Source organism: Protomyctophum bolini (assembly GCF_963924005.1).
Source record: "Protomyctophum bolini genome assembly, chromosome: 9".
Lineage (NCBI taxonomy): Eukaryota > Metazoa > Chordata > Actinopteri > Myctophiformes > Myctophidae > Protomyctophum > Protomyctophum bolini.
Window position 1 is genome coordinate 34,070,311 of NC_137870.1, and position 27,373 is coordinate 34,097,683.

Genomic DNA, 27,373 nt, shown 5'->3' on the forward strand with positions numbered 1-27,373 from the left:
ATATCTTTAATGGAGCAGCAATTTTGCACCATTGAAAATGAAAGGCATTGGACAACTCAAAATGCTATCCTTCTTATTAAACACTTATATGCCCTCCCTGCGTCTACATCACAGTCTATGGTCTACATACAATCTTAATCATGAAAGGCATTCAGTAAATGTAGATGGTTTAATTTCGGCTGCAAATCCCACTAGGAAGCAAATTACCGGCTTAAAGTATAGTACTGTATTCTGAACAGTATGTACAGTAGGCTACATTACATAATAATGTAGGCCTATATCATATACATCACTGTACATTAGAGTACAGTAGCCTGCATCTTCATATTTCTAAACCATCAACCTGTCTCCTACCATCTGCAACTGACTTCTTAAGACACCATCCCAACTAGATGATTTGTTTTAATTATATTTTATTGACAAATGGGTGTTCTTTTTAAATACACATAAGTTGCTCACATGCGCGTATTGCAAATAGTACTAGGCAGTAATACACAATAAAACAAAACCGAAAAAAAGTAAAAAGAAAAAATACAGAAATGATAAAGCAGCAACAACCTGATATCAAAAACAGTGTGGAGTTCAGTTACCATATTCAGTGTGGTCTGGCCTCTAATTGACGTGAGTGTAGGTCGTCCTAGCCTGCTGGGCGACCACCTACCAGTGCCCCCGTTGAAGGGGAGAAAGTGTTTGAGGAGGGTATAGGAGGGGATTTATACTGAGATGGGTTTAGGGGATGTTGTTAAAGTAAGTGATGAATTGAATCGGTTGAGCCCCTGATTGTGAATTAGATTTCTTCCAATTTCAACATCATAGCCAAGATGAGGTTGAATGGCGGTGGTTTGCCACCTTTCCTTGAAATAAGATTTGGCGACGGGCAATGAGAGAGCAGAATGCGATCACACTAGCTTGTTTAGAGGTTATGCGCAGGTCAGCAGCAGGGGTTCCGAAGATGGCTATCTGGGGAGACAGGGTTACATTGATCTGTAGTACCGCAGAGATTGTAACAAAGAAGTGTTCCCAGAAATAAGAGTCCAAAACATGTCGGACAGTACGTGTCCCTGGTGGTGACCGATGGCACTTAAGTTGTCACATGAATCTGTTAGGTCAACTAGATGATTTAAGGAAGCCTTACGCTTAGCACTTTACTAGAGATTACTAGATAATAACAATCTGCCTTAGTAACAGATTATGTACCACAGTCCTGCAAAGTCTATAGCTGTCACACTTTGAACAGTAACATTTGTTGATTGGAAGTAAAATATTTCAGCAAGATATTTTTGGGGCTTTTTTGCCTTTATTGACAGTAGTTTGACAGAAAATTGGGAGAGAGATGGAGGGGAGACATGCAGCAAAGTTTGTTGGGATCGGGACTCGAACCTGTGACACACTGTCAGGCTGGATCACCAGCCTAGGTGCCTGGTGCGTGTGTGCGTGCGTGCTATCAACAAATATTCTGAATTGTACTGTACTGTAAAATGCAACACATGCTTACAGTAGCTCATGTTACTCCATTGTATGAGATATTCTGTCTGACGCCCACTTGTTCCGCTGACGGCTGGGGGTGGTATAAATGAACATGTCTGGTAACACACATACCAAGGGGCACAATGAAGGCACACAGGTGGGTTGATATTCCTTGTATATTTTCTATATAGCCTTAAAATGAATGTTTGATGTTAATTTGTTGAAGTACTAGTAAATTAGCTGATTTAAATGGAAATATTTTAATGTGCAGACATTATCTTAAATGTTGTTTGTCCCATCTCTGACTATAACAAGCCCTACGTGAAAGGTTAATTCAGACCAGCCAACTCAGGGAAGCTGGAAGTACATCCACTAAACATTCACTAAAAATATAGATATTCCACTGTTAGGTTCTTAGCTTACGTATGATTCGTGATGACTATTTTTATGTATTTGATGTATTAGCATGTTTTGTTCTTGCTCACTGTAAGTCGCTCTGTATTACGAACGTCTGCTAAATGCTTAAATTGTAAATTGTAATTCAAGCATGTCTGCATGCAGTGCCATGAAAGTGAGATTTCTTTCTGCAGAAGGAGGAGAGGACAATGGAGCAGCACGGACATTTTAAGCCTTTTATTAGGTGCTAGTAGGCCTATACAAAAACGACTAACGTTTCGTCTTCATCAGAGTCAGGTTGATGACTCTGATGAAGACTGATGAAGACTGTCGAAACGTTAGTCATTTTTCTATACTAGCACCTAATAAAAGACTTAAAATGTCTGTGCTGCTCCAGTGTCCTCTCCTCCTTCTGCATTAAGTGTCCTTGTTCCTGTGATGCACCAGACCAGCCGTTCCCAGGCTTGAGGCGCGTTGGTAGACTCCCTTTGAACTTTCTTTCTGTTAATACGTGCACAGTAATTCATGGCTCAAAATATTGACATGAACAGGAAAATATCTTTCCTTCTATTGACTAAGTTGGATGTCCTGGTAGCTTCTTATCTTGCATAAAGGGTCGGGAATCGACTGTGTTTATCAATCGTTTCCACATGCTTTGTTCTGATGTAGGACATTCGATGAACAGAAATGTCAAAAGATGTTAGCAAGTGTTTTCTTCTTTTTTTTTCTTTTGATCACGCCCTCATAAAAGAAGTTGGCACATGCATTGGCAACCATTGTCCTTGTGTTTTCTTTCTTGTAGGTCAATTACAATGAGGCTGGTCATTCTTGTGTACCAGCTTGGCCTAATTCTGAGGACCGAGGCCCAGTCAGAGTGCAATACACACAGTACATACAGGCCTCCAGGTTGGTACCTTCCCAATATGAATGAACCTGTATTCTGTATGTCAAATGTCCTTGCACAAAATTCCATCATCAAATAATTGTTATTGATTTCTGTATTTGGAATCTTCTCTCATCTCACACAGAAAATTCCGATATAACAGTGGACTGCGGCACTAAATATATGGACATGAGCATTTATCTTTGTCCAGTGTACTTTGCTCTTTACAATGAATCCTTGATGGGACTGAATGGAGAGTACACAAGTCCCACATGCCGTGGAACTGCTGACTGGAATGCTGACCCACCCATCTTAAAATTCAAGTTCCCCATAACTGAAAGCGGTGTAGCTATCTGCGGCAATAAATTGAGGGTATTCATAATTGCTTTCATCAGCATGCTTGTGAAATTGAATGACAATCTGTGGATAATAATTTGCTTTACAATATTTCAAATGAGCTCCACTAAAGTGGAATTATATGAATCTGTCATGAATGTGTCCGTAATGTCAACCTTCCAAAAATGGAATATAAAAATAACATAGATATGTCTTAACATCTTGGAGTCCTGAGTCAATTCATGAACGTTTTTTTCTTCTTCTTCAAACAGATATACGATACGACTGGTACTGGAATATTTTCAGATTTCTCAAGTATGCAGCATGTTAACATATCCGGTGTCATCAGTGCCTACGACCCCAGTGCTGGTACAATAACCTATCGGCAGCATCTCTTGTACATGTTCTCCTGCAGCTACCCTATGCTGTATCTGGTGAACAATACTCAACTGGGCGTGTGAGTAATTATTGTAAAACAATCAGAAGCAATACATCCATTTTAATCCATTTAGGTGGATTGAGTTTATTGGCTAAAAGCATTCAAAATATCATCACCCTTTTATTCAACACACATCAGGTGTGAGTCAAGAACATATTGACAATATCAACTCCTTTTCATTCAACAGTTCGGGTGTGAATCTGGCTGTGAAGGACAATAATGGTAGTTTCATCAGCACCCTGAGTATGAAGCTCTACAGTGTAAGTAGACTGCTCTTTCACATTTTCTATCATGACTTCACTGACTGTGGTGCAAATAGTGTTCTTACATTTCTACAAAACAGGACCCTGGATATTCTGTGCCACTCGACTTGCCGGCAGCTGGGCTCAATCTGAAGACCAAGATTTATGTGGGAATTCACGCAGCGAATCTTACAGACAGGTAGAAATGGCGGCGTTACATTTAATCTTCATATTACTAAAGTGTCAAGCAGCATGATTCTTAACAGATCTTTTTGTACTTGTATGAAGGTTCAATGTGCTGCTAGACAGATGTTATGCAACCACAAGTCCTTTACCCTCAAACAGCACATACTATGACCTTTTTGTCGGGTAAGTCTCTATCAGACATGCAATGTGTGAGCCATGAAAAGACATACTTATTAGAGAACCGTGTGCTTCTTGCCACTCCCAACACACAATGACTCACATGTTTTCTCCCGTCCAAGGTGCAACCGGGATGGACAAACAAAGGTGGAGCTTAATGGGGTGGCTCAGAACGCACACTTCTCATTTGAGGCCTTTAGATTCGTAGAACACAAGAACATGACTATTTCTACTTTCTACCTACACTGCATCACCAGACTGTGTGAAGTGGACAAATGTGCCAATCTGCTGCCTGTGAGTAACAGCAATACGCCAATAATCTCACATTCCATTATGCACATCTGTTGTGTAAACCCGTCTTTCCAAATAATGCATTTTAAAGCTGAGGTTAAAGCTGACATTATTCATTCAAACAATGCAAATTTATAAGTCTGGTCCACAACAAGCACAACAACCATTTTTATGGGTCATCATGAGTAAATATCCCTTTTTTGTTAACTTTTCTTTGGTTAAATTATTAAATCAAAAAGGTAAAAAAAAAAAACATAAATACAAAAATGACATGCATAAAATAGGGACACCAGGTTGTACTCAGCACAGTACAACAGCACACATGCTTTGATTGTAAACTAGGTGGAAAAATAATAAAAGTATGCACAACAGCATTGCTCCTAAATGGTTAGTTTAGTTTACTACGTAAAAAAAATACATGGTACTACTGCATTTCGGCAACATTCATCATTTGTGACTTTATGCATTTTGCCGTATTTATTGCAAAGATGTCAATAAGAATTTATCCCCCTGTAACCAGGACTGTGGACCCAGTCTGAGCATCAGGAAGAAAAGGGATGTCAATGCAGAGCCAGAGTCTGACAACACAGCGATACTTAATTCTCCTCCCATCATGGTGAACAATGACGGTATGACCATCATTCAATTGTGCCAATTAATTATTGTGATGTTTTCATGATCATAATCTCAGTGGATCTTCATTTATAACAATATTTTGGTTCCATGCACTTTTCAGCTTCAAAAGCTGGTTTACCTATTCGTGGTAAGTCTACATGGTGTGTGTGTGTGTGTGTGTGTGTGTGTGTGTGTGTGTGTGTGTGTGTGTGTGTGTGTGTGTTCCAATTTATCATTAGGCTGCTTTTAGCTTAAGAAATTTACTTCCATTTCAGAGCTCTCATTAAAAGTACATTTAAACAAGGCTTGCCATAGCAACAAATTAGTGGTTGTAAGGTCTTGGCCAAGTCAAACATATTCCTCTGGCTCATTTCTATTTTGTTTAGTTTAATGTTTTTTTTGTGTGGCTTTCACCTTTATTTTATATTTTTTATGGAGGGACAGACAGTAGGCTGACAGGAAATGGGGAGAGAGATGGGGGAAGACATGCAAGCGGGATCGGGAGTCGAGAACACGGCACACTGCCAGACTGGATTACCAGCCAAGGTGCCTGGACCGCTGAGCCACGGCCCAGGCCTATTTTGTTTCGTTTTATCGGAAAACCATAGTCAGACATTTGGTGATGAATATTATTCATGGAGAAAGGAAGGCAGTCCGCACACTATTTCTTAGCTCCCACGTAACTTTATTAGATTGAAGCAACAACGTTTTGATATTATTATTCAATCATTTAAAAAAGGATGACATAGCAGTTTCAAGATACCCGACAGTTATCTTTTCCAACTGTAATTTGTGTTCACATATAATAATATCTCAAAGTACAACGACTTTGTCCAAATTCCTCATGTCTTTCCTTATCTCTGCTCTTCCAGGTTCCAAATCCCAGAACAACAATAGCATGCTGGTGGGTGTGACTGTTTCCGTTGCCTTCCTGGCTGTTATCTTTGTCTCTTTTATTGCCTTCCTCCTGCACAGAAAGAGAAAGAACAAGGCTTAACCACTTAAGCCCTATTTTGTACAACGTCGTACAAAAGATAGCAGATCTACACGGTCCCATCGCGGGGCGTCATGACCTTGTAGATCTGCCATTCTCAGATTTAGAGTAGAGTGAAATCAGTAAGTATACAGGGTAAAAGTGGTTAAAGATCAGAGACCATTGTCACCATTCTTCTCTCTGCCCAACTCCAAGGGAGATCCGTGACCGTAACAACAACACTCACTCATATTTATATATAAATGTCAGTTTGGAGAACAACATCGTTAGAATTGTCATACTGAAACAAGCTGAGAATCACACGTATACATTTCACAAAGGCAACACTGTAACAAGGCAGTAGACATGTAGGCTGACTCTATAAACACAAAATATAGATTAGTAACATGGAGTTATGTACAGAATCTGTACATTATTGTATTATAAATGAATCATAGAAATATGTTTTGTAACAGTTTTGTTGACATCATATTAAAGTATTTAACTAATGATTTTATTCTTTGTAATCAGTTGAGACTTACCATGTTATTTAGACAAATCTCAAACACGTGACACTGGTGTTCATTTAACAATTTTTGTCAGTGCCTTTTTTTTACGATTTTGAAAAACATTTTAAAATTGTTCAACTAGCCGATCTACACCGACAGATTGTGAGCTTGTAGATCGACTATTTGAACTATTAAAAAAAACGTTTTCAAAATGGTTAAAAAAAAAAGAGGTTTAGGCATAAGGTTGTTTGGTGGATCATTTTAATTATCATTTGTCTTGTTAAAAGAGGTTTTCTTTCAATTTCTTACAGAAAATATGATTTGTTTTGTGTAGTTGTCGATGGTACCGACACATTGTGAGGTTGTACATATGTTATTTAAAAACACTTTGAGAATAAATCATTTTAATAAAAAAAAAGGCACAAAATTACATATTACTTTGGGGTTCCTTGACGTGAAGAAATGTGGGAACCACTGTTTTAAACAACATTAGGAATCAAGCCCAAAAAATCATCAACCAGCAACTACCAATTATTTATTATTTTATTATTTATATAAGTGACATTACAGAAAAAAGGTTGCTTATAATAAGCAGACATGGCAAAATGTCTCCCCAGGCTCAAGCGCACCCTGTCATTTCCCATTTACAAGAAACATGGAAAACAATTTGTCGAATTTTCAAAACAAACCCATACCTCAGCTCAGAATCAAGTATTTGGCGGAATCCTAAATTGCATATTAATAAAGCTCCATTTGTATGGAAGGGATGGGTGAATAAGGGAATTCTTACTTTGGGCCACTTATGCAAAGAATAGACTTTAAAATCATTTGATGACCTTGTTACAGAATTTGACCTTCCCAGATCTACATTCTGGCAATACTTGCAATTAAGGCACTTACTATGTGGAATATTTGGTTCACCGGCCAGAACTCCACCTCAGCATTCTGAGGTGTTGCATGGCATCACGCATGGTGTTTGGTACAGGTCACGAGGCCTCATTTTACTATTCTAACATCTTCATTGAAAATGCCAGGGTAAACACACATATGTGTGATGCAGTTAGGCAGGCCAAACACTAGGTCTATTAGTCCACAGTTCAATTCAATGAACCATTAAGGAAATAAACAACTCAAAGAACTGCTGGTCATAATAAACAATATACACAGTGAGTCCATGATGGGTGATTATGGCAATGAATAACAGTTGGGTTTCCAGAGGCTTTCTGACTCACGTTTGGTTCGTGGACGCACACAGTTGGAGGGTGAAGAGAGAGAGATGGTGCTGGAGGTTGGTAGACAACAAGCCAGTGTGGTGAAGCATGCATGAATGAGTGAGTGCATCTAGTCCTATTTGTAGCCTCCCACACCTGTGCGCAGTGAGCAAGCTGCCAGCCACTCAGCCTTGATTGCAGGATTGGCAGGGAGGCTCCATGGGCCTTTTCACACCTGCCGTGTCAAAAACTGTGTGGGAGAGGGATTGAATTAGCCTGGGCACCATTTCATTTCGGTATATGATCCGGGCTGGAGCCGGATGATATGGTTACGTCATGTTGTAGGCAATGGTTTGCCTACAACAAACAGGAAGCTGTTTGTTGCTTCCTGTTTGATTAAAAGCAATAAAAGCTCTCGTAAGAGAGGGAAAAGGAAGTTGTCGCCGCCTGTTCATCCTGTCTGGCGACTACAAAACAATACTACAAGTAACCACATCATCCGGCCCCAGCCCGGATCATACAGACTTTTGAAACAGAGACCAGGCTTTCCTCCGAGGCGGTGGAAAGCCTGGTGAGGCGAGGTTAGGATTGAATATAGATATTGAAGAGGAGGAGTGGGATGACATCTGCAGAAATTCAACAAAAATGTCTAAAGATACCAGAATCAAATTGATTCAATTTAAAATTCTCAACCGCTTCTATTGGACACCCTCACGGTTGCACAGACTGGGTCTTAAGGACACAGCTGAGTGCTGGAAGTGCAAGGATCCATCTTCGGTGGGCACCCTGGTTCACGCTTTGTGGGACTGTCCTGAAATTGAGAGTTATTGGAAACAAATTCATAATTGTATCTTAGAAATTATATCGGTTGATTTTCCTTTCTGCCCTAGGCTTTACATACTGGGTGACCCAAAGCAGGTTGCTCACTATGATTATGTAGATTTCATCCTCACGGCTATCATGATTGGTAGACAGGTGCTGATGAGGGGTTGGAAAGCGTCAGGGAGTCCCTCGTTTCATGACTGGTTTGTGGAGTTAGGTAAGGTTGCAGCATACGAAGAAATGGCATATAGGAGGTCCGACAGACTGGACAAATATATCCGTAAATGGGGAGGATACATAATGCATATTGCTGTCAGAGATCCCATTGTGGTATGAGCGCAACGTCCCTTTCTCTCTTGTTTTCCTTGAATACAGTGTAAATTAATATTACCCAGGTGCAATGGCATTTCTTTTTCCCTTTCTTTTTTTTATTATTAATTTGTTTTATTATTGTATTGTATTGTCTGTATTGTTTTATCTTTTCTGTAAAGATTTCGTTGTGTAATGTATTTATAATTTTCTTGTCTAGTTTTGTTTCATTTGTTGTCTTAATTGTTTGTGTGACTAAACTGAAAAAGCAATAAAAAAATGTAATCATAAAAAAAATAAGCAGACATGGCAACACTGACTGAAGGAAGCGAAGCACACACTCTAGCTGTTGCCAGACCTGGGCAGACAGGCGTGGCCGTTTTCTGCTGTCTGCCGTCGTCTTTTCCGGGTTTTCATACAGCTGGTGGATGGAAAAGAAGATCCACCCTAACGGCAGAATGCAAGCGTTTCCGAGAATCTGGTCGTCGCAGCATTCAGCCGCGTGGGTGGAGCTTCATTTCCATCCACCAGCTGTTTAAGAACCGGAAGAGACGCCTGCCAGTCGGCTTTTGGCACTCCACTGTCTGGAAGCAGTGTATACCTTGGCAGGGGAAAACTAAAGGTGGATAAAAGTATAGGAAGTGATCAGCCTGGGTGTTTGGTGGTGGTTTGTAAAATAGACCAATACTAAAACAGAATCAAAAATTGATAAACCACACAGTAGTGGGACCAGACATGTTGAGATCTGAAGAAGAAAAGTTTGGTCAAGGAACATTTCTGAGGGTTTAGCTCGGAATCAAGTCAGAGCGTTTGGATAAATGGGAACCTTCTGTGAGCTCCTGACTTGAAGGTTGGGTGAGGAATATACCTTTTCTCTTTTTGAGCAATGCAAAAACTTTATGAATTACTTTATTTTTTGAAAATAGAAGATCTACATATCAAATGTTTAAAAGCCTGGGTACCGTGGCTACCTTTGCTATGACATATATAATTTTAGTCTTAGACAAACATTTGGGAAAAACAGGTTAGTGTCATTCAGTGAAAATAGCAGATCTACAAGCTCACAAAGCAACACATTGTAAGCGTTTAGATTAGCTTTGAGTGTATAGATTGAGTTCTAAGCTTATGATTTAAGGGGTTAATATTTGACAAACCCCCCCCCCCTGCCGCCCTTCAAATAGGTGATAATGTAAGGACATTCAAATATCTGACAATGTATAAAGTCATCATGTTGTATAAACATGTTTTTAGAACACTATTTTGTACATGGCTGGTTTCTGCCTGATGCCTAATGACATCCCCAAAATAGGGATCTTGGAGATTTGCTATTTTCACTATTAAACAGGGCTTTAAGTCATTGATTCATAATGTATTTTTGTAAGTTTGGGTCACAGGGAGACATTTATATTTTCGAGCTGAAACATTTGGGGACCCCTGAATTACAGGAATCATCAGAGACCAATACATCCACCTCAGTTTCACCTTGATGCATTTTATTCCTCCAAGAAATCCAAGAAAACTGTTCCTCAAAGCATCTTTGAATTACATGTGTTGTTAATATAAAACATTGTGCATTACAGTATGTACTTGTACTACTGGAAATGATGTCATGTGTGATTTTGACTGTAAATTGTAAGTCATTATTGGTACTGTCAAAGTAATTATTGTCAGTTTATTCACAGATGCAAGCTCCTTAGATATAAGTACACTGTAAAAGTACAGTGTTCATTTAAATCTCAGAGCGTACAAATATAACATTTGCACAGATTAAAATGAACACTCAGGATTTTACAGTGTATAGTACAGTAAGCCAGTACCATATTCAAGTAAAGCTAAATAGAGGGTGTTTGAAGTGACAATATGTGCTTAGGTAGATGAAGATATTTTGTGTTTCTTTTTTTAACGTATTTAAGTATAAAATAGAACACATCTGATCATGCAGCTATTAACACAAAATATGTTTTATAAATATAGTATTTGAAATGCAGCAGGTGTTCAGTCATAACTTATTTCAGTGCAGTTTTGGCAGGGGTCAGCATTCTTAAGGGGAGCACGTCCTCCACCCATTCATTGGGGGAAGCCATCACTCGCTCCCACAACGCCAGCTCATATGTAGTTGAATCCATCCAATCCACAACTGCTCCATAACTTCTGCCTACAGAGGGAGACAGATGCACATACAAACTTTTGAAAACATGTGACTATAACTGCATGAACCCTGGCGTCTTTATTATGGGCATGTGTGTCATAATACGTGAACATTAGGCAAAAATAGGCGACTATTTGGTGAAAATAGCTGATTTACGAGCTCATTAATCGTCTATTTCTGGTGAAGAGACTTGGTGCAGAGGGACAAAAGGAGGGATAAAGACAAGTACAGACCCATAGGGAACCCTGGCCAACAAAATACACTGTATAGGGTTTAAATGATAGAAAGTATGAAAATACAGCACAGTAGAGTATACAATCAACTCTAGCAGTACCTGTACCAAGCCCCAGTCTCATGCCTCCTAGCAGGTTGCTGGCCAGTCTGTCTCGGTCCCAGACAGTTAGCTCCACACAAGCTTCAGTCAAGTCCTCCTGCCTGATGCCATCATACACCATCGTATGGTTGAATATTGGATCCACTGTTCTCCGCAGCACACGAGTCTTCTGGCGGCTCTTCCTGCTCGTGTCTGGCAGCACAAAGCTTAAAAACAAAACAACAGATCTGTTAACGTCGTACAATATACACAATCACCTCAAATGATTCGCAGTGGATGTTTTGTGCATACCATTTAATATATGGGTCAATGGTGGCTCTGATGAGCGGCAGATTCTTGCATGCTTTCACCCATATGTGAATCTCACCAGTGTTAGGGCCATCCTTAGCTGCGCCTGCCCAACAGAAATGGCAGACAAATAATTAAATGTAATGGACAAGCTCTATTGCCTCTCATAGTTAACTATGGAATTAACAATTTCCTGTGTGTTGGGCACCATATATGGGGGGTGCGCACGCTTTTCCGACACACCGAAGATCCGAAGCGGGGGGACATGCGACGCAATGCGAAAAAGCGATGGTCCGACATGCGCTGCTCCCGTGCTTGCGGTTAGGTTAGGATTGAGGTTTCGGATCAATAGTATGTCGGAACTAAAGCCTGCACCCCATATATGGTGCTCAGGTCTCGTGACATGTGACATCATCAGGGATGGAGATGTGACCCTGATGTCATAGTAAATGCGACCTGCTGTCGCAGTTAAGCCCGTATGGAGATCCCTGATGTCATCAATATTGGCCAGCAACTCTACATCTGACCTCAATCCTCAAACTCTTAGATCTCCATATATGGATATATGTCAGAACCTGTTCTGACATTCCATATGTTGATCCTTCCCCATCTATCCTTCCTCTTCGATGTCTCCCTTTTGACTTATACCTGTCCATTCAAATTTCAAACTCTAGAAGGGCCTGCCACAAAGTAATTAGTGCAGCCACGCCCGGCAGCCGGCGAAAACTAGAGTTCTCAACAGGCCCACCTGTCCATTCAAACTCTAGACGGGCCTGCCCCAAAGTTATTAGTGCAGCCACACCCGGCGAAAACTGGAGTTCTCAACAGGCCCAAACATTAAGTCCCGGCACTACCTAGGCCCTCATCAAACCCTGTACACCCAAGAGAATGTCCCTGCTACCACCCTTATATATATATACTGTATGGAGCTGACCACATTCCATATGTTGATCTGACCTCATCAAACCTTGTACACTCAAGACATGCTCCTTATATGGCCAGTACAGAATATATTCCATGTTGATCTGACTCCTCATGCCAAAGTGCCAGCGCTCGCCCAGCAGTCTTCCGTCAACGAGGCGGATCGCTTCTCGCCCTTACTGGTATAATATTGGTATAAAGGTAGTAAGGTACACTCAATAACTAGGCTCTTTTAGTTGTTGTTGCTGTGGTATTTGTCACTACTCACTTTACATTTGCACATGTATGAAACCTCTCTTCTGCATTTACTTCCTAACTACTTTGGGAGCAGTAGGTGGGGGTGAGAGTGAGATTGAGTACCGACCGTCACTTTGGGGGATCTGGGGCAGGAAACGGATGGCTAGTCTCATCTCTCCTCTGTCATCAGAAGGCCCAACACTGGAGCTGGACTGAAGAGGTTGAGAGTATTTCACATACATATAATACATTCAAAGACATCATACTGCGTACAGCCGTGTGTGTGTGTGTGTGTGTGTGTGTGTGTGTGTGTGTGTGTGTGTGTGTGTGTGTGTGTGTGTGTGTGTGTGTGTGTGTGTGTGTGTGTGTGTGTGCGTGTGTGCGTATGTGCGTGTGTGTTGTATTCTTACCCTGGCTTTCAGGGCTAAGTAGTTCATCTGGGTGTGGTCAAAGTCCCACTTGGACAAGTCCACATCGACCTCACCTAGGAAGCTGTTCTTGCCAAATGTGTCATGATGCCAAACTGACAGAATGAGAGTCTGGGTTCTGAGATACTCCATGCGAACGCGATACTGGTGAGACCAAAGAGAGTTTATTTTAATTGGCTTAATTGTTGGTCAGACTGAATATTAATATATTGGAAGATGTCTGTACAATCTCAACTCTGATTATGTTTAAGGATTCTTACTCTGAGGATCTCATTAAATGTTGGACTTTGTGTTTTCTTTCTCACAGATGTTTTCCGCTTTCCTAGATTAGCATTGTCAGGAACAAGGTAACTTTTAACATACCTGCAAAGGGTGACAAAATAAACAAAGTATAAACTATAAAGGGTCTATGTCAAAGTGAACCACCAGAGATCAAGATCCGTAGTAGTCATGTATCTGTTAATCAGTATACACAAAAAATGGACAGTAAAGAAGCTGAGGACAACACACACTCTTCACACCCAATACAGGCTAATGCTGAGGACATACGGACTTTCATAGTTAAATTATAGTGAACTGGGTATCTACAGTATGTATCTATAATATTGTGAGTGTATGTTGTCTTTTTAACCACTGCACAAAAGAAGTTCTCCCAAGGAAAATAAAGTACTTTGAAGTTGAATATCCATATAGTCACAATCTGCTTGACTTAGCTTTGAAAGTCTAATAAATGTTAACACTTTCCACCTGGCATCCCTATTTTGGGCTATGATAAAAAAAAAAAAAAGCGATATTATACTTTGTTAATCGGGTTCCCCCAGAGGTCTATACGTGGATCCATATCTCTTAACCAACATAGCCAATCTACAAGCTCACAATGTGTTGCATTATGAGCTTGTAGATCTGTTAATTTAGGTAATTGTTTGCCTATTTTCACAGAATGTTTGTTTATTATGACATGCACATAATAGGGATGCTAGAGCAACACCAGGGATTTGAATCCGGGTCTCCCGCGTGGAAAGCCAACATCTTAACCACTAAGCCAAAGGGATATCCCTGTGACTTTGACGTCCTCCCACAGGGAAACACGATCCGGGTCACGGCAAAAATAAACCGCCCAGGATTTGAACCCTGCCCGGGAGACCAGGGTTTGAATCCTGGGTGTTACACTATAGGCTTTACTGTAAGTGGTTAAGTGGTTAAACATTCTTCTGAGAAATCAACAGTAAAAATCAGTGCTAGCTAAGTAGGTTAGTACATCAAAGGAATTTGGGGGTTTCCTCTAAAATGCCTGCCATTGGTCTCCCATGTGATTCGAACACAGTACTCACGGATCCGAGCGGCCCCTCTTTGGGTCTACAGCAGCCAAGTCTCTGCACTGAGCCACAAAAATATGGAACTCTCTGAGTTTCTGCACATAGTTGATAGAGAACTGGATGTTGCCCTGGACCTCCACACTTCCATAGTCACCACTGTACATGGTCATCACACTGCCACTAAGCTAGGAGCACAAACCCACACAGAGAAGCAAGTACATATTTAAAATGATTAATGTCCGCAACACACATACCCCACAGTTACAGATTCTGAAATCTGTTTGTAAAAAAACAAATCACACCCGTGTGAAGTGAGGGGCGCTTTTATCATCGTACATCATTATGACGTAACATATTCTATTTGCTCAGACACATTCTCTATTCATTGTCAATGGGAATTTAATGTTTGTGTAAGACGAAAATCTACACTAATAGCTGAATATAGGAGGGGCTAGCTCCCCTCAAAAACACAAAATCAAAGCATGAGGATTCCGAGATCCACGTGTAAACGGTTTTGCTCCACTGTGTCAGACTTAGCCAGCCTGTAACGTCAGTCATTTTTAATGTCAGTCCTCTATCTATGACATTCGTATAGCCTATATCTATGACACGTAATCCCTAACTCATTTGGGCAACGTTTTTGGGACTTTGATAATTTTTCTGATGGTGTCAAATGGTTTCTCATATGAAATGTGGAGGCCATAATATATGTCTGACAACATCTAACCGTGGTCAACAATAACTTATGTAGGGTTTAAGTGGTTAAATTGTCAGTGAAGCTGTGGAAATTGTCAGTTATGATTGAATGGAAGCAGAAATGCAAGTGGTGGGTGAACTTACAGAGAAGGAAGATGCCATGCCAGAGGAGTTGCTGAGGTTAGTCATAGATCTTCCTGTCTTCTGCCTGTGTCCATGGTAACTGTCCTCAGACGTGGAGTCCGGTTCTGTTCCATCAACCTGGAAGACAGACAATGGCTACAGAATGCTCTGTGCAACAACGATACAAATCCAGCTTTTAGACAGAGGATCAAAAGGGTGCAAGGCTTTACCTCCGTCTGATGAAAGGACGGAACCGATTTGCTCATCTTCTTCAGGTGTTCAGGGTCCGAAAATAAGGATGAAGATGGCGAGGGGATAGACGACACTGAGCAGTGATTGCGTGAAAAGGAAAAGAGAGTGGCATTTATTTATAGTGCAAAAGGCTCGATGGATTTGATTACCAAAATGTTCTCAATGTAAAAACAACGACCAAAAAACAACGATAAGAAAAACCTCTAACCAATGCCATCACTACTGCGTCTCAAGTCAACAATAGGATCTTGTCTTCTCTCTTGGCCTGTGGATAATAATTGCAGTTTATATGATGATAAACATTCAAATTGACCCTGTTATTTGGGAGATGCTGAAATAATGCTCACGAGGTGTTAACGAGGCAGTGATGTCCTCCAGACTTTTAGCCACATTTTTGGGCCGTGCCTCTGCCCTCCTCAGAGCTCTCCTTACAGGGTTTTGGTCCTCATCATCATTTTCACCTGAGTTAGTGGAAAATCATATGGCAACACATCACATCACATTAGTTCTGCAAATAATTATTGATTCACGTATCAGTTATTGAGTCTATTAAATGTTCTATAAAAAGTTTTGTTAATCTGACCAGCAAAAAAAAAGAAATAAACAAAGAAACAGTGTTTCATTTGATAATTATATGAAACAGGGAAAAGCAATGTTAGCATGAAGCTGTAACTATAAACGGTTTGGTATTTTGATAAATAACAACCAATTTAAAAATATATATACGTTCTGTCGATCAAATACAGTGAACACCATCTTCTGGGAGGTCATCTATTTTGTAGGCGTTACAAAACAGGGTAAAAGAAAAGAGTGTAGATTCCACTCTCTCCTCCTTGATGCAGTTTCTTTTGGGATTGACAGTACAGTAAGTACCTGATACTGGAAGTGAGAAGGGCAGAATTAATGTCCTATCCATCCATGAAACTCCTATCCATAGGTGTGGAAGACAATTACAAAAGAACATTCATTGTCTACCCAGGCCTTTGTCCACTCCACACCCCAGACAGTTTTTAAGTTGCTTGATTCAGTATTAAGATATTTGATATTCATTTTATCACACGTCCCCTTATTCAAACCCATTGTAACTGCAAACTCTATTTAAACACCCGTCCTTGGTTCAGGTGACTCATATACTACTGACCTCCTAATACGTGAGGGGGCCATGTTTTCTCAATTACTTTTTTCATTTATTTTTAATAATTATTTGGGAACATGAAAAAAACTTGAATTAATAAATAAAATTAATGAAAAAGTCATGGAAAAAAACAGTATGTAGGATGGGTGTTTTCGATGAATCTATCGTGGTTAATATGGAGTTTGAAGTTACAGTGGGTTTGTTTAGGAAGTGTCTGATAAAAGTAATTTCAAATATCTAAATACTAAATCGAGCAACTTAAAAACGGTCTGGGATGCTCCCAAAAGCCTGAGTACACGATGAAATGCCCCCCCCCCCCCCCCCCCCCCCCCCTTATGTAAGAAGTAGAACATACTTATGAAAGCAACCAACTGTGCTACCACAGAGCAGCTGGTGATCTAGTTCTACTTTATTATATCCATGCAAATACTAATATGAACTGTAAAAGCCATGGCCAGTGGTGTCAATAAAGACCACAACTGACTGTCCAGCCCACTAAATAAACAAGGGCAACTGATCTGCAAGCTCACAGTATTTGAAGAGATATCCTTCTGTCAACATCATACAACTGCATATGTTCAGCATAACTTTACAGCGAGAGTTTGGGCTCTTAAACTCATACCACAGGACTTGTTAAAATGGGTACTTTTCATCGTTGGCAATGTTCTGTAATTAAATTTGGACATCATAACAAAGGTGATTCCAGAAAGATGTTGGGCATCGATTTAACAACATTTGCTAAATAGATGTATATCCTCAGAGCATCCTTCTGGAATAACCTTTGTTTTTAACATTTCATGTTAAATGTTATGTTTCATATTATTTTCAATCATTAATTGAACGGTCCAAGATTGTAGCAATAGTAATACTGTAGCAATGTTTGGGTGGATTTTCACAATAATTTGGAGGACATGGCTTTCGAGACAGCAATGGTAAAGAACATTTTGAACTTTGGTGCTCACGGTTAGAACTGTTCCTTGAAGACCAGGTGTCTGATGCGCTGCTTATGGATGAATCCCGTCCAGTGTCTGAACCGCTGTTTCTACACAGGGGGCGTGGTGAGGTTTTGCTAGTTCTCCTGCTGCCATAACGCTCCTCTGAACTCACTGGGGTGCTGGACCTCACCGGCACAGTTGAGTCAACGTCATATGCAGGTTTGCCCTCTGAGCCTTGCTCCTTTGCTGCTGGCGCCAAGGAGGTGTGGACACTGGTCTTCTCTGTCATGCCCAAGTAATGGCGATAGTCTCTGGGAACAAACGCTCGTGCACGCGGGGTGAGAGATTCAGAATCCTCTGATGGTCTCCGGTCAGCACTCTGCCTCCTTTTCTGAGTCCTATCAGCACTCTGCCTTCTATCCTGAGACTGGACAGGGGAGGCTTCCTGCTTCTTTTTAAGCAGTCCCGGAGAGGGTTCTTCGTTATCTTCAGTGACATTCAAAGCATACATACTAGTGGCACGGCACAAAGAACCGCCACGGCCGCTCGAATGGTCTCTCTTGGCCTTAGGAGAGCGAGTCTCTTTTCCAACATTGCTTAGTAGTTTCGGTGGCTTTTCCTCCCTGGTAGAGTCCTTGGAGCCCCTCCTAGCATGAGACGGGCTTGATTTGTTGTCATTTCCTGTTCCTGACACAGACCCAAGCTGTCTATCATGTGGGGACTTTTGAGTCTGGGAATGTGAAGATGATTTCATGACAGCCGTTCTAGTACTGGTTTTCTCTGCTTGGACCGGGGTGGGTTTATAAAGCTCAGGGTCGGCACACTGCTTTAACCCCACAGCTAAAGTTTCACCATCTATTTGATCTTTCTTTTTGGGTTTGTCAAATGACCCTTTGCAATTAGATTTGGCCTCACCCCAAAACTCACGGAGATTTTTAAACTGCACACGGTTCACACCTACAGTTGGGGATAATTTGTCTAGCCTGAGAATGGCAAAATTCTGCCTATTTTCTTCATCATCACTACTTGAATCATTTCCAATTGACCGCAAGTCATATGCAGACTTGGTGAATCTATTATTTAGTTTTCCTAGGTTTGTACAGCGGGTGGCTTTACCATCCCCTGACACTTTAGATAAACCAGTGTAATTCACAGACTTGTTCCTCTCCTGTTCCCAGAAAGCTTTGAGCTGCTTTATTTTTTCTGCTGTGCTCTCCTGACGCTGGGTGCCGTGTCTCTGTGAATGGGGGCTGGTACTTTTGTCTTTACTGATGGTGTCATCCTGTTTTTTAGGAGATATGCCTGACTGCACATTTCTCTCTTCATTATCCTTCCTCTTTACATCTTCACTCGAACTTCTCTGCATTTGCGTTTTGGTGGTAAATTGTATTTCATTCCCACTCCTCCGGCCCAAATACGGGCTGTGCCTGTACTGGTAGAGTTTCTCTGTGTCCAGGCTGCCTCTTGCATGGAGGTCTGCGTCAATCAAGTCTTCGGGCTGTGGGGTTGTTATGGATGAAGAAGATCTTATGGGCAGAGGGCTGGCTCTAGCTTGGGGGAGAGATTCAGGTTGTGGACTTGGAGAGTACCTTTCAGACTCAGGGCTGAGTCTCGATACAAACTGCATCTTTGGATGAGAGCTGGATCTGGTCCGAGAGTCCAGAGACATGATCTGTGTGTCTGAACCTATCCTGTCAACTACTTGGGAATTATCTGGTAATGACATATAGTCAGTATTGCACTTTACGTCATCTTTCCATTGAGTTCCAGGACTCTGATAATTTCCCATGAAGCCAGGTGATGTGTGTGTAACTGCTGTGTATTCGGTCTGCTGGTTTGGAGTTATATTTAATTGAACATTTTCACTGCTGCCCTTGGCTTTTTGTTGACTGAGTGGTTGTAGTTCTTTTTCTTGTTTGTCCTTGACATTGAATGCATCCTTTTCATATTTTCCCTTTCCACCATATAGGCCAGGGGCAGAAAACATGTCAGAAGTAAGACATTGATTTTCATTCTCATCTTTTTCTCTGTCCTTCTCTGTCGTAGGGAGTCTAGGTTTCTGCCCTTTATCACTGTTCGTGTTTGACCTACTAATGAGTATCTTAGGACCGGTGTTTTCCTTCTCCCAGAATGACTTTAGGTGAGAGATTTTTTGAGCTTGGCTTTCATCTTCATTCTCTTTCACTTCCTGTGGCCTGCTACACTTCCTCGCCTCTTCGTGCATTTCTGTCATTTCCTGAATGTCCATTCTATCTGTTGCTCTTAACTTTATAGGTTCTATACTATCTTTACCATCTTGATGTGCTCTCTTCATCTCTGGAGCTTCCCTCTTTCTATCTCTATTTCTATTTTTATAGATATCCATATCTTTTGTTAGAGAATCCTCAACACTTCTGTCAATATTGACTATAGCTTGGTGCCCGCCCTCTTTATCAATGCTATCAGTGCTGCGGCTGAACCACTCCAGGACCTTGGCGATGGAGTCTTCCTCCTCCCCAGAAGGATTGGGAGCCTGGAGCAATAAATTAGGATTAGATTTTGTGCGCGTGTGCAGAGCTGGCTTATCAATGAAGTTCAGATCATAACATATTGGCTCATCTGAAAAAGAAAGAATAGAAAGAAAGATACATTAAGAGAACAGCAGTGTTTGTCTAATTAGAGAGCTTTTCAGTTGCTGTAACTTTACTTTCGAATGTGTATATGTAGTTGCATCGAACTTGTTGTAGAACTTACCTCCAATGCTTTGAGTAAAACTGAGATCCCCCTGTCTCATTACGGCTTCCACTTTGCCAGTTTTCATCCTCTCTGCATCTCGAATCGTAATGGTAGACAATGAGTCAGCCTGTGTCTCTCCATGGTCTCTTTGAGTCATATCTTTGTCATCACATCTATCTGGAGTGCAGGCTCCATCAGTGGGCCTGTTGTTTTTGTTTCTTTCAGCTGGAGGTGAAGAGTCTTTTATTGAAGATCTATCAGAGGAATGTGTAGTTTCCCTGTCTCTTACTATAGAGACAGTAGGTCTATCCATCTGTAGGTCAGTGTGAAGGGAAACCTGAGCTGCATCACAATGTGGCTGTTGAGAGATCACAACTGCAGTTTCCAGTGCCTGCTCAGAAGTAGCAACGTCGTTTGACTTGCTAGTGGTTGATTTTTGTGATTCTTCTCCCATGCCTTCTAGGCTAGGCCGTTTAGAACTTCCATTTGAGACGCGACTTCTTCTTGGGGCAGGAAGAATGACCGTGGGCCCTGGCTGAGATCCTAGCCCAGAGCTGTCACTTTGCACGCTGGGAGTGCTGGAACCTCTGGAGACAAAGGTTCTCTTCTTGGGAACAGGCTTGAATCCTACAGAGGAGCAATCTGAGGTAGTGGAGCCCCCTGACATTTGACTGGCCTGACCAGCTGTGTGATTCTTCAGAGGAGCTATATGATCTGAGGAAAGACAGTTAGAAAAACTTCAAATAGTTGAAACAACAACAACAAACAACTAATTGGTCTGCCCTAGACAAAAAACATGTCTCTAGAAAAGAAAAGAAAAGAAAAGAAAAGAAAAGAAAAGGAAAGGTGAACACTGTGACTGAAGCACTGGGTTTTGCCATGATGTTGGTGATCATACTTTGTTCCTACCAGGCCACCACATTCTTTAAAATGTATCCATGGCTTTTCCTCAGCTTTATTACTGTATGTATTTCTGTTTGAGAAGATGATTCAAACCTGTTTCGGATGACTTTCTAACTTCACTGTTTCCATTGATGTGCATCTCATCTGCCCTCTCAGGTGCCTCAAGAATAATGGAAGCCCGGTTGAAAGGATTGTGCCTGGTCTTAAAGAAAAACAAAACACCAGTGAAAACACCAGTAAATATCGTATTACTTATACCTATTATATATCATAAATGTCATGTTATACTGTAGTTATAATAAGACATTATAACACCAAAAATGCAATAACGCAATCTATTTCTATTTCACACATATACTTACCCTTGCTGGAGAGCGCACTGCTGCATTTAATTCATCCATTTCTGCATCTAAAGTGCTAGAGAAATAAGATGGATTCAATTGAATAGTTGGCATTCAATATACCTGATGTAAAAAGGTCAAATAAATCGATATACTTTTGATGAAGAATTTTTTAGGAAGTGTATGATGTATTCTCTGCAAATAGAGTGAGCAAAAAGAGTGAGCACCTTACTGGCTATGTTTCGCTCAACATTAATGTGTTCATACCAAACATTTGAACTCCCTCATTGAGATAGAATGAGAACTTCTGCATTCCATTCTTACAATAGGAATCTATGCTAGAGAACTCTCTCTCTATGGGTCTGGAAATTTATGCAGTGCATTAAGATTTTACTTGTCCGTTGGACAAGTGACCCTTGGTTTCACTTTTCCTGTTATGCTCCTAGCACCCAACAATATTGTCTGGCATTATTGTCTGGCTTTCCTAATAATCACCCTTCCAATATTGATAATACCGGTAGCCATAGAATGTCTGTGTTCTTTTTTTAATGTTTTTTTTGTTGCGGCTTTCGCCTTTATTTTATATTTTTTATAGAGGGACAGACAGTAGACAGGAAATGGGGGGGGGGAGAGATGGGGGAGTGACATGCAGTAAAGGCCGTCGGAATCGGGAGTCGAGCCTGCGGCACACCGCCAGACTCGGACTGAATGTTATGGCATAAAACGTGTGTTAAGTAAAATATCGCCACTTTTCCACAAGGAAAAGCTGGACTGAAAATAGGAAGACGTCCTTTGGGATTTAGTTGATGTTTGAAAAGCACAAGGAAAGGAAAGGAAGTTTTGATATGTTCAGTCCTGCAGTCATTACGGGCCTCACACCGGAGATAATGTCGTCCATGTGCAGCTTGTGGACAATTGGAGATATTTGACTAAATACACGTTTTCTGCCAGGACTTTCAGATGAATATGAAACGTCCCCAAAACGACTCCAAGTCTTAGGAATTAATTATTGGGTGAGTCCACACGCAGTGCTACAAGTTTAAATGACGACCAGGTCAGTCTGCTAACCTGTCTGTGCAGATAGGACCGATCTATGGCTGTGTATTTAGAATACATTATGTAAGAGAAGTGCTATTAACTTGTAAACTGAGAATATTCATCTATTCATGTATTCACCAAAACCAACTTAGTTGATTTAAAATGAATGTGTGCATGCTCGTGCTCCAGACAAGTGACTGTTGTGCCTGGACAACTGAATGGGAAATGTACTTGTCAGAAGGACAAGTGCCTCAAAACGTTAATGTCAAGCCCCGGCAGGCTGCTATAAAAAAGAAACAGTCCATAAATCCCTCTATAGTAAACGTCCCACAGCTGGAATCTTTCTGCTGTATAGTCGAAAAAAGAACAGAATCAACATTCCATATTGTTAGTTTCATATAGTTTTCGCATACAAAAGCAATTATTGATATAAAACAATAATGATCATTAATTAATCATTAACTGATACATTTCTGCTGTTTTGCTTGATTGATTGGGAGTGCAGACACTTCAAAAGACTTGCCAGGTACTGTAAGTAATGTGTTCAATGTGTCTCATGGACATGTACAAGCTCTTATTTAAATAACTTTAAAGTAATTGGTTTTCTGATATCTAATAATAAAATACAGAATAACAGAATAAAATGTTCTGTTTCCTTTATCTAATCTTAAAAACATGTCACAGTTCACATCCCAGTGATATTTAAAAGTAATTTGATATTACAGCTTCAGAGCCACATCACATCACAGAGGCTATAAATGTGTGTGTTTTTTTCATGATGGATCACGTCACATCAAGTCAGAATTCTTCCATGAATTCATAGCTCTGTGATGCCAGGTCCTGGAACAGTAGCCAACAGTAGGCTATAAAGCATATCTCATGCCAGCACCACCTTTGTTGACTCAAGTTGAGTCACAAGACACCCCCTACACACACGCATGCATGCACGCACACACGCGCGCGCACGCACACACACACACACACACACACACACACACACACACACACACACACACACACACACACACACACACACACACAGACGTACATACATAGCAAAGCACAAAAGAGCTGTTCAAATATTATGGTTTCTATTATGTTGGGTGAGTTATTCAGTGAATCACTCATATTTAATTGCTGCTCTTATACATAGCTTCAAGAAATATAGACAAGGAAGAGATGCTTGTCAATAATATTCTTTTACTGTATGTGTGTATGTATGTATGTATGTATGTATGTATTTGGTTAAAATGGGTAGGGTTTAAAAAAGGGAGGAAATGAATGAATGAATGAATGAATGAATGAATGAATGGGAGGATAGATGACTGAATCACTAAATGAAGAATGGGTAAATGATTAAATGAGGAACACGTACCTCATCTCCTGGGACTGTGTTGGCTCCAACTGCCTGGCAGGTTTCGGTGGAGGGACACTGTCTCTATCACTGAGTGTCTTAGGTGTTTCAAGTTTAAGAGACTCATCTGCATCAGTAAGGTGAAAAAACCACATTCAGTCCAAACCACATCATTAATTTGGCTTAGCAGACTCTTTGACGTGATATATGTGTTTTTTAGGTGTTATAATCAAGCTTATTATTTGTGTAACACATGTGGATGTTGTCTTTGTGTCTTTCTATAGTGCATTTAGTAAAAAATATCAACACACCCAAAGGACCTGATTTCCACTTCATGGAAGCCAATATGATTTCTGAACCATGAATCTTGTCCATGTGTCGAAGAGACTTGGCCTCATAAAACCACTCTCCCGTCAGGTACTTGAGACTGGACTCTGGCTGTGAGCCCGTGCTTGTTACTTTCTGTAGTTTCCTGGTGAGAAAACATTAAACATGAATCAAGAAATGTTCCCAGACAATCATTAAGCCAATAGCATTTCCATTTCATAGCAATACACTATGTCAAATAGCTACACAGTACAGGGTGTACAAATGGAACGGAATGCCCTATCGCAGTAAATGCCAGGGACAAAAGAAAGGCTACATTCCAAGTTATTGTAGTTATCCAAACCGTGGAGACTGGTGCACAATAAGAGTAAGACACTTGTCATAAAAGAAAAACAAACAATAGAGACATTTTATTCAGGCTACATGGAACAGAGTATCTGACACCATTTTAATTCATGACTTTGAATGGTGATGCTCTCACATTATCAGGTGAAAGATAAATCCCAAGGCAGACACAAAAGGCCTTAACACTTGATACCTGTGCCAGCAACAAATCTTATACAAATATAGTGTCTTCATGGAATAAAGAACGGATGGAGCATTCATGGAACAAATTCCATATTGAGTGTCTTTGAAGGAGCATTTGATTTGGATGAAAAAACACATAATAATAATAATAATAATAATAATAATAATAATAATAATAATAATAATAATAATAATAATAATAATAATAATAATAATAATAATGTCTTTCTTATTTTAACCAACACTTTCTCCCCAGTAGGGCTTCATCAGCTTCCTGATGAAGCCCTATGGCCTACGGCCCTTCTCTAGCCCTACTAGTACTTAGGCTTAAAATAAAAAGACGGGAGAGCGGTAAATTGTGGGTGGACATTCCCCCTTTCTTTACAGTTTATTTAACCAGTTAATATATTTTAAATGTAACATTCCACATGATTGTTCAGAATGGAATGTGCACACAAATTCCAGTGAAAGAAGAATTTAATGAAAATCATGTGCTTTGAAATGACCATACCAGCTCATCTTTCCTTTTGAGGGGAAACGGTGGTCATGTGAAAAAGGGGAGCACATTATTGCACACTATTGGCTTAATCCTTTTACACTGACTAAGCTGAGTATAAACAGGCCTGGACCTCAATTAATTCTGTCTCCAAATGGTGTCCAATTCCATTACATTCTCAATGAATTGCATTGGTTCATTTTGTGGGTTGTTATCAAATCTAGAGTTTTGCAAATAAAACATAATGCCTCTTCAGTAAAGTTTTCCTTTACCATGCAGTAAGCCTAAAATATCGAGCCAATTAACACTCCATTCCATGGTTTATTGACAGCATGTGACATGGACCAAATTGCTCTGTCCATTCACCACAACATTTGACATACAAATATATATTATTACTAATTTACAATAATGACCTTTCTCTCATTTTTATATTCTTAATTTAAAGTATGGTTCTATGGTCTCTGTAGAGATCCACCTCATGTCTGTAAACAGATGTTATTTGGTTGGCCTCAACTGTTCAAATTAGATAGACTGGAGAATTCTGCCATTCCTTTGGCAATTACATTACTTTAGCAGTAAAAGTGAGTTAAGGTTAGAGCTGTAACATTGAACAACATTGTACAGAAATGTCAGACTAGTGGTCCAATAGTGAGTCCAAGATTAGCAAATATTGTAGCAGTTGTATGTCACTATCTGTACATGGCATGAACATATCTTGATATACCGTATCATCAAGTGAGGTGTATCTCTTTGTTGAGCCTAAGGGCTTCTATTCCTGTCCAATAGACCAGCATGATCTTCTCTCATGTGTGGAGTTAAACTTGGTTGTAATTGAATTGCCCTTCTCCTCACACTGAGGCCTCTCAGTGAGGCAGCCTATGTCCTTATCCGCCAAACTGTTATTATATTATTCTATTATGGGCAGACAAACATCACCCTCACCAGCTTGTTTACTCTCCTATAATGGATTATTGTCACACAGACTGAGGGGGAATAGTTCAGACCTCATAGGAATAAATGTATGGATATAACATGTTTGAAATGTTCTTGATATTCGTGTGAGGTGGTGAGTCAAGGCCTATTCATAGTCTGGATTTCCGGTGGTGAGGTGACCACCACTCCGGTGGTGAGGTGACCACCGGAGCTGTAATAACGTGGAGCGGTGGTGAGTAAAAACAGAGAGAAGGGCTGTGGAGAGCGGTGTTTTGCTCTTCACCGCAGCTCAGTGACGTCATGTTGTAGTTCGGTGGTCACCTCAATAATTAAAAAATAATAATCTAAAATTAAAATAAGATGCATGCTCCGTTTTATTGACCCATGTTTACACTACTAGAGTTAAACATATAAATGTTTTACCCGATTCTCTCCTCCTCCGCCTTCTTCAGCTCTCCATCTCTCTTCAGTACCGTCATGATCATCTCCTGCTCCTCCTCGGTGAGGTGGCTCAGGTCAAGCATGATGCCTCCTCTTCTTTATCTAAACAGACAGGTCACATTGTCAAATCGCCTTTCATAAACGCCTTTGATAATGCCAAAGAAGAGGAATTCATTCATGATTTTGGTTACAAAACTGGTTATAAAACTGGAAATAGAAATCCAACTTTGAAATAGATGTCATTATACACAATATACAGGCATACACACTTTATTAAATAAAAAGGCCTACTTATTTTCTACTGAATGACATGGCCTAAATGAAAATAAATATATTAGATTTTAAATCCTATCCAATTCCACCAAGTATCCAACTCCAACTTAGCCCTCAAAATAATGACGAGTAATGAGTATAGACTGTTGACTATTTTTGTTTTACATCCTGCAATTATTCAGTTTGGCTGATTGGAGACTTCTTGTTCCAGTGAATTGGATTCAGTTGTAAAACGAGCTGGCTAAACAGATTGTGTTCTTTTTGCGGGTGGAAGGGGCCCGGGTGAAAAGTAATATAAAGTAATATGTAACTATATTACTCTTGATTCCATGTAATAAGTAATGTAATATT

At 40.3% G+C, this 27,373-nt stretch overlaps 2 protein-coding genes across 2 annotated transcripts; one reads left to right on the forward strand and one right to left on the reverse strand.

The window, feature by feature from the left end:
* Positions 1–1,610: 1,610 nt before the first annotated feature.
* Positions 1,611–6,029, forward strand: LOC308321834 (zona pellucida-like domain-containing protein 1; the record flags this gene model as incomplete). The annotated part of the gene is made up of 10 exons (XM_080772925.1): positions 1,611–1,624; positions 2,666–2,769; positions 2,892–3,118; positions 3,355–3,539; positions 3,709–3,781; positions 3,865–3,962; positions 4,052–4,132; positions 4,249–4,420; positions 4,938–5,046; positions 5,905–6,029. 10 exons carry the CDS (start codon positions 1,611–1,613, stop codon positions 6,027–6,029), a joined length of 1,188 nt encoding a protein of 395 aa, XP_080629051.1.
* Positions 6,030–10,514: 4,485 nt separating this feature from the next.
* sytl2b (synaptotagmin-like 2b) lies at positions 10,515–26,832 on the reverse strand (the record flags this gene model as incomplete). Its single annotated transcript, XM_080772926.1, has 18 exons — positions 10,515–11,011; positions 11,340–11,545; positions 11,631–11,733; positions 12,913–12,997; positions 13,196–13,357; positions 13,474–13,576; positions 14,545–14,714; positions 15,370–15,486; positions 15,579–15,673; positions 15,809–15,865; positions 15,948–16,061; positions 17,698–20,268; positions 20,404–21,099; positions 21,382–21,490; positions 21,651–21,705; positions 24,043–24,148; positions 24,333–24,493; positions 26,732–26,832. The coding sequence occupies 18 exons, from the start codon at positions 26,830–26,832 to the stop codon at positions 10,863–10,865; spliced, it is 5,160 nt and encodes a 1,719-aa protein (XP_080629052.1). The 3' UTR covers positions 10,515–10,862.
* Between the last annotated feature and the right edge of the window lie 541 nt (positions 26,833–27,373).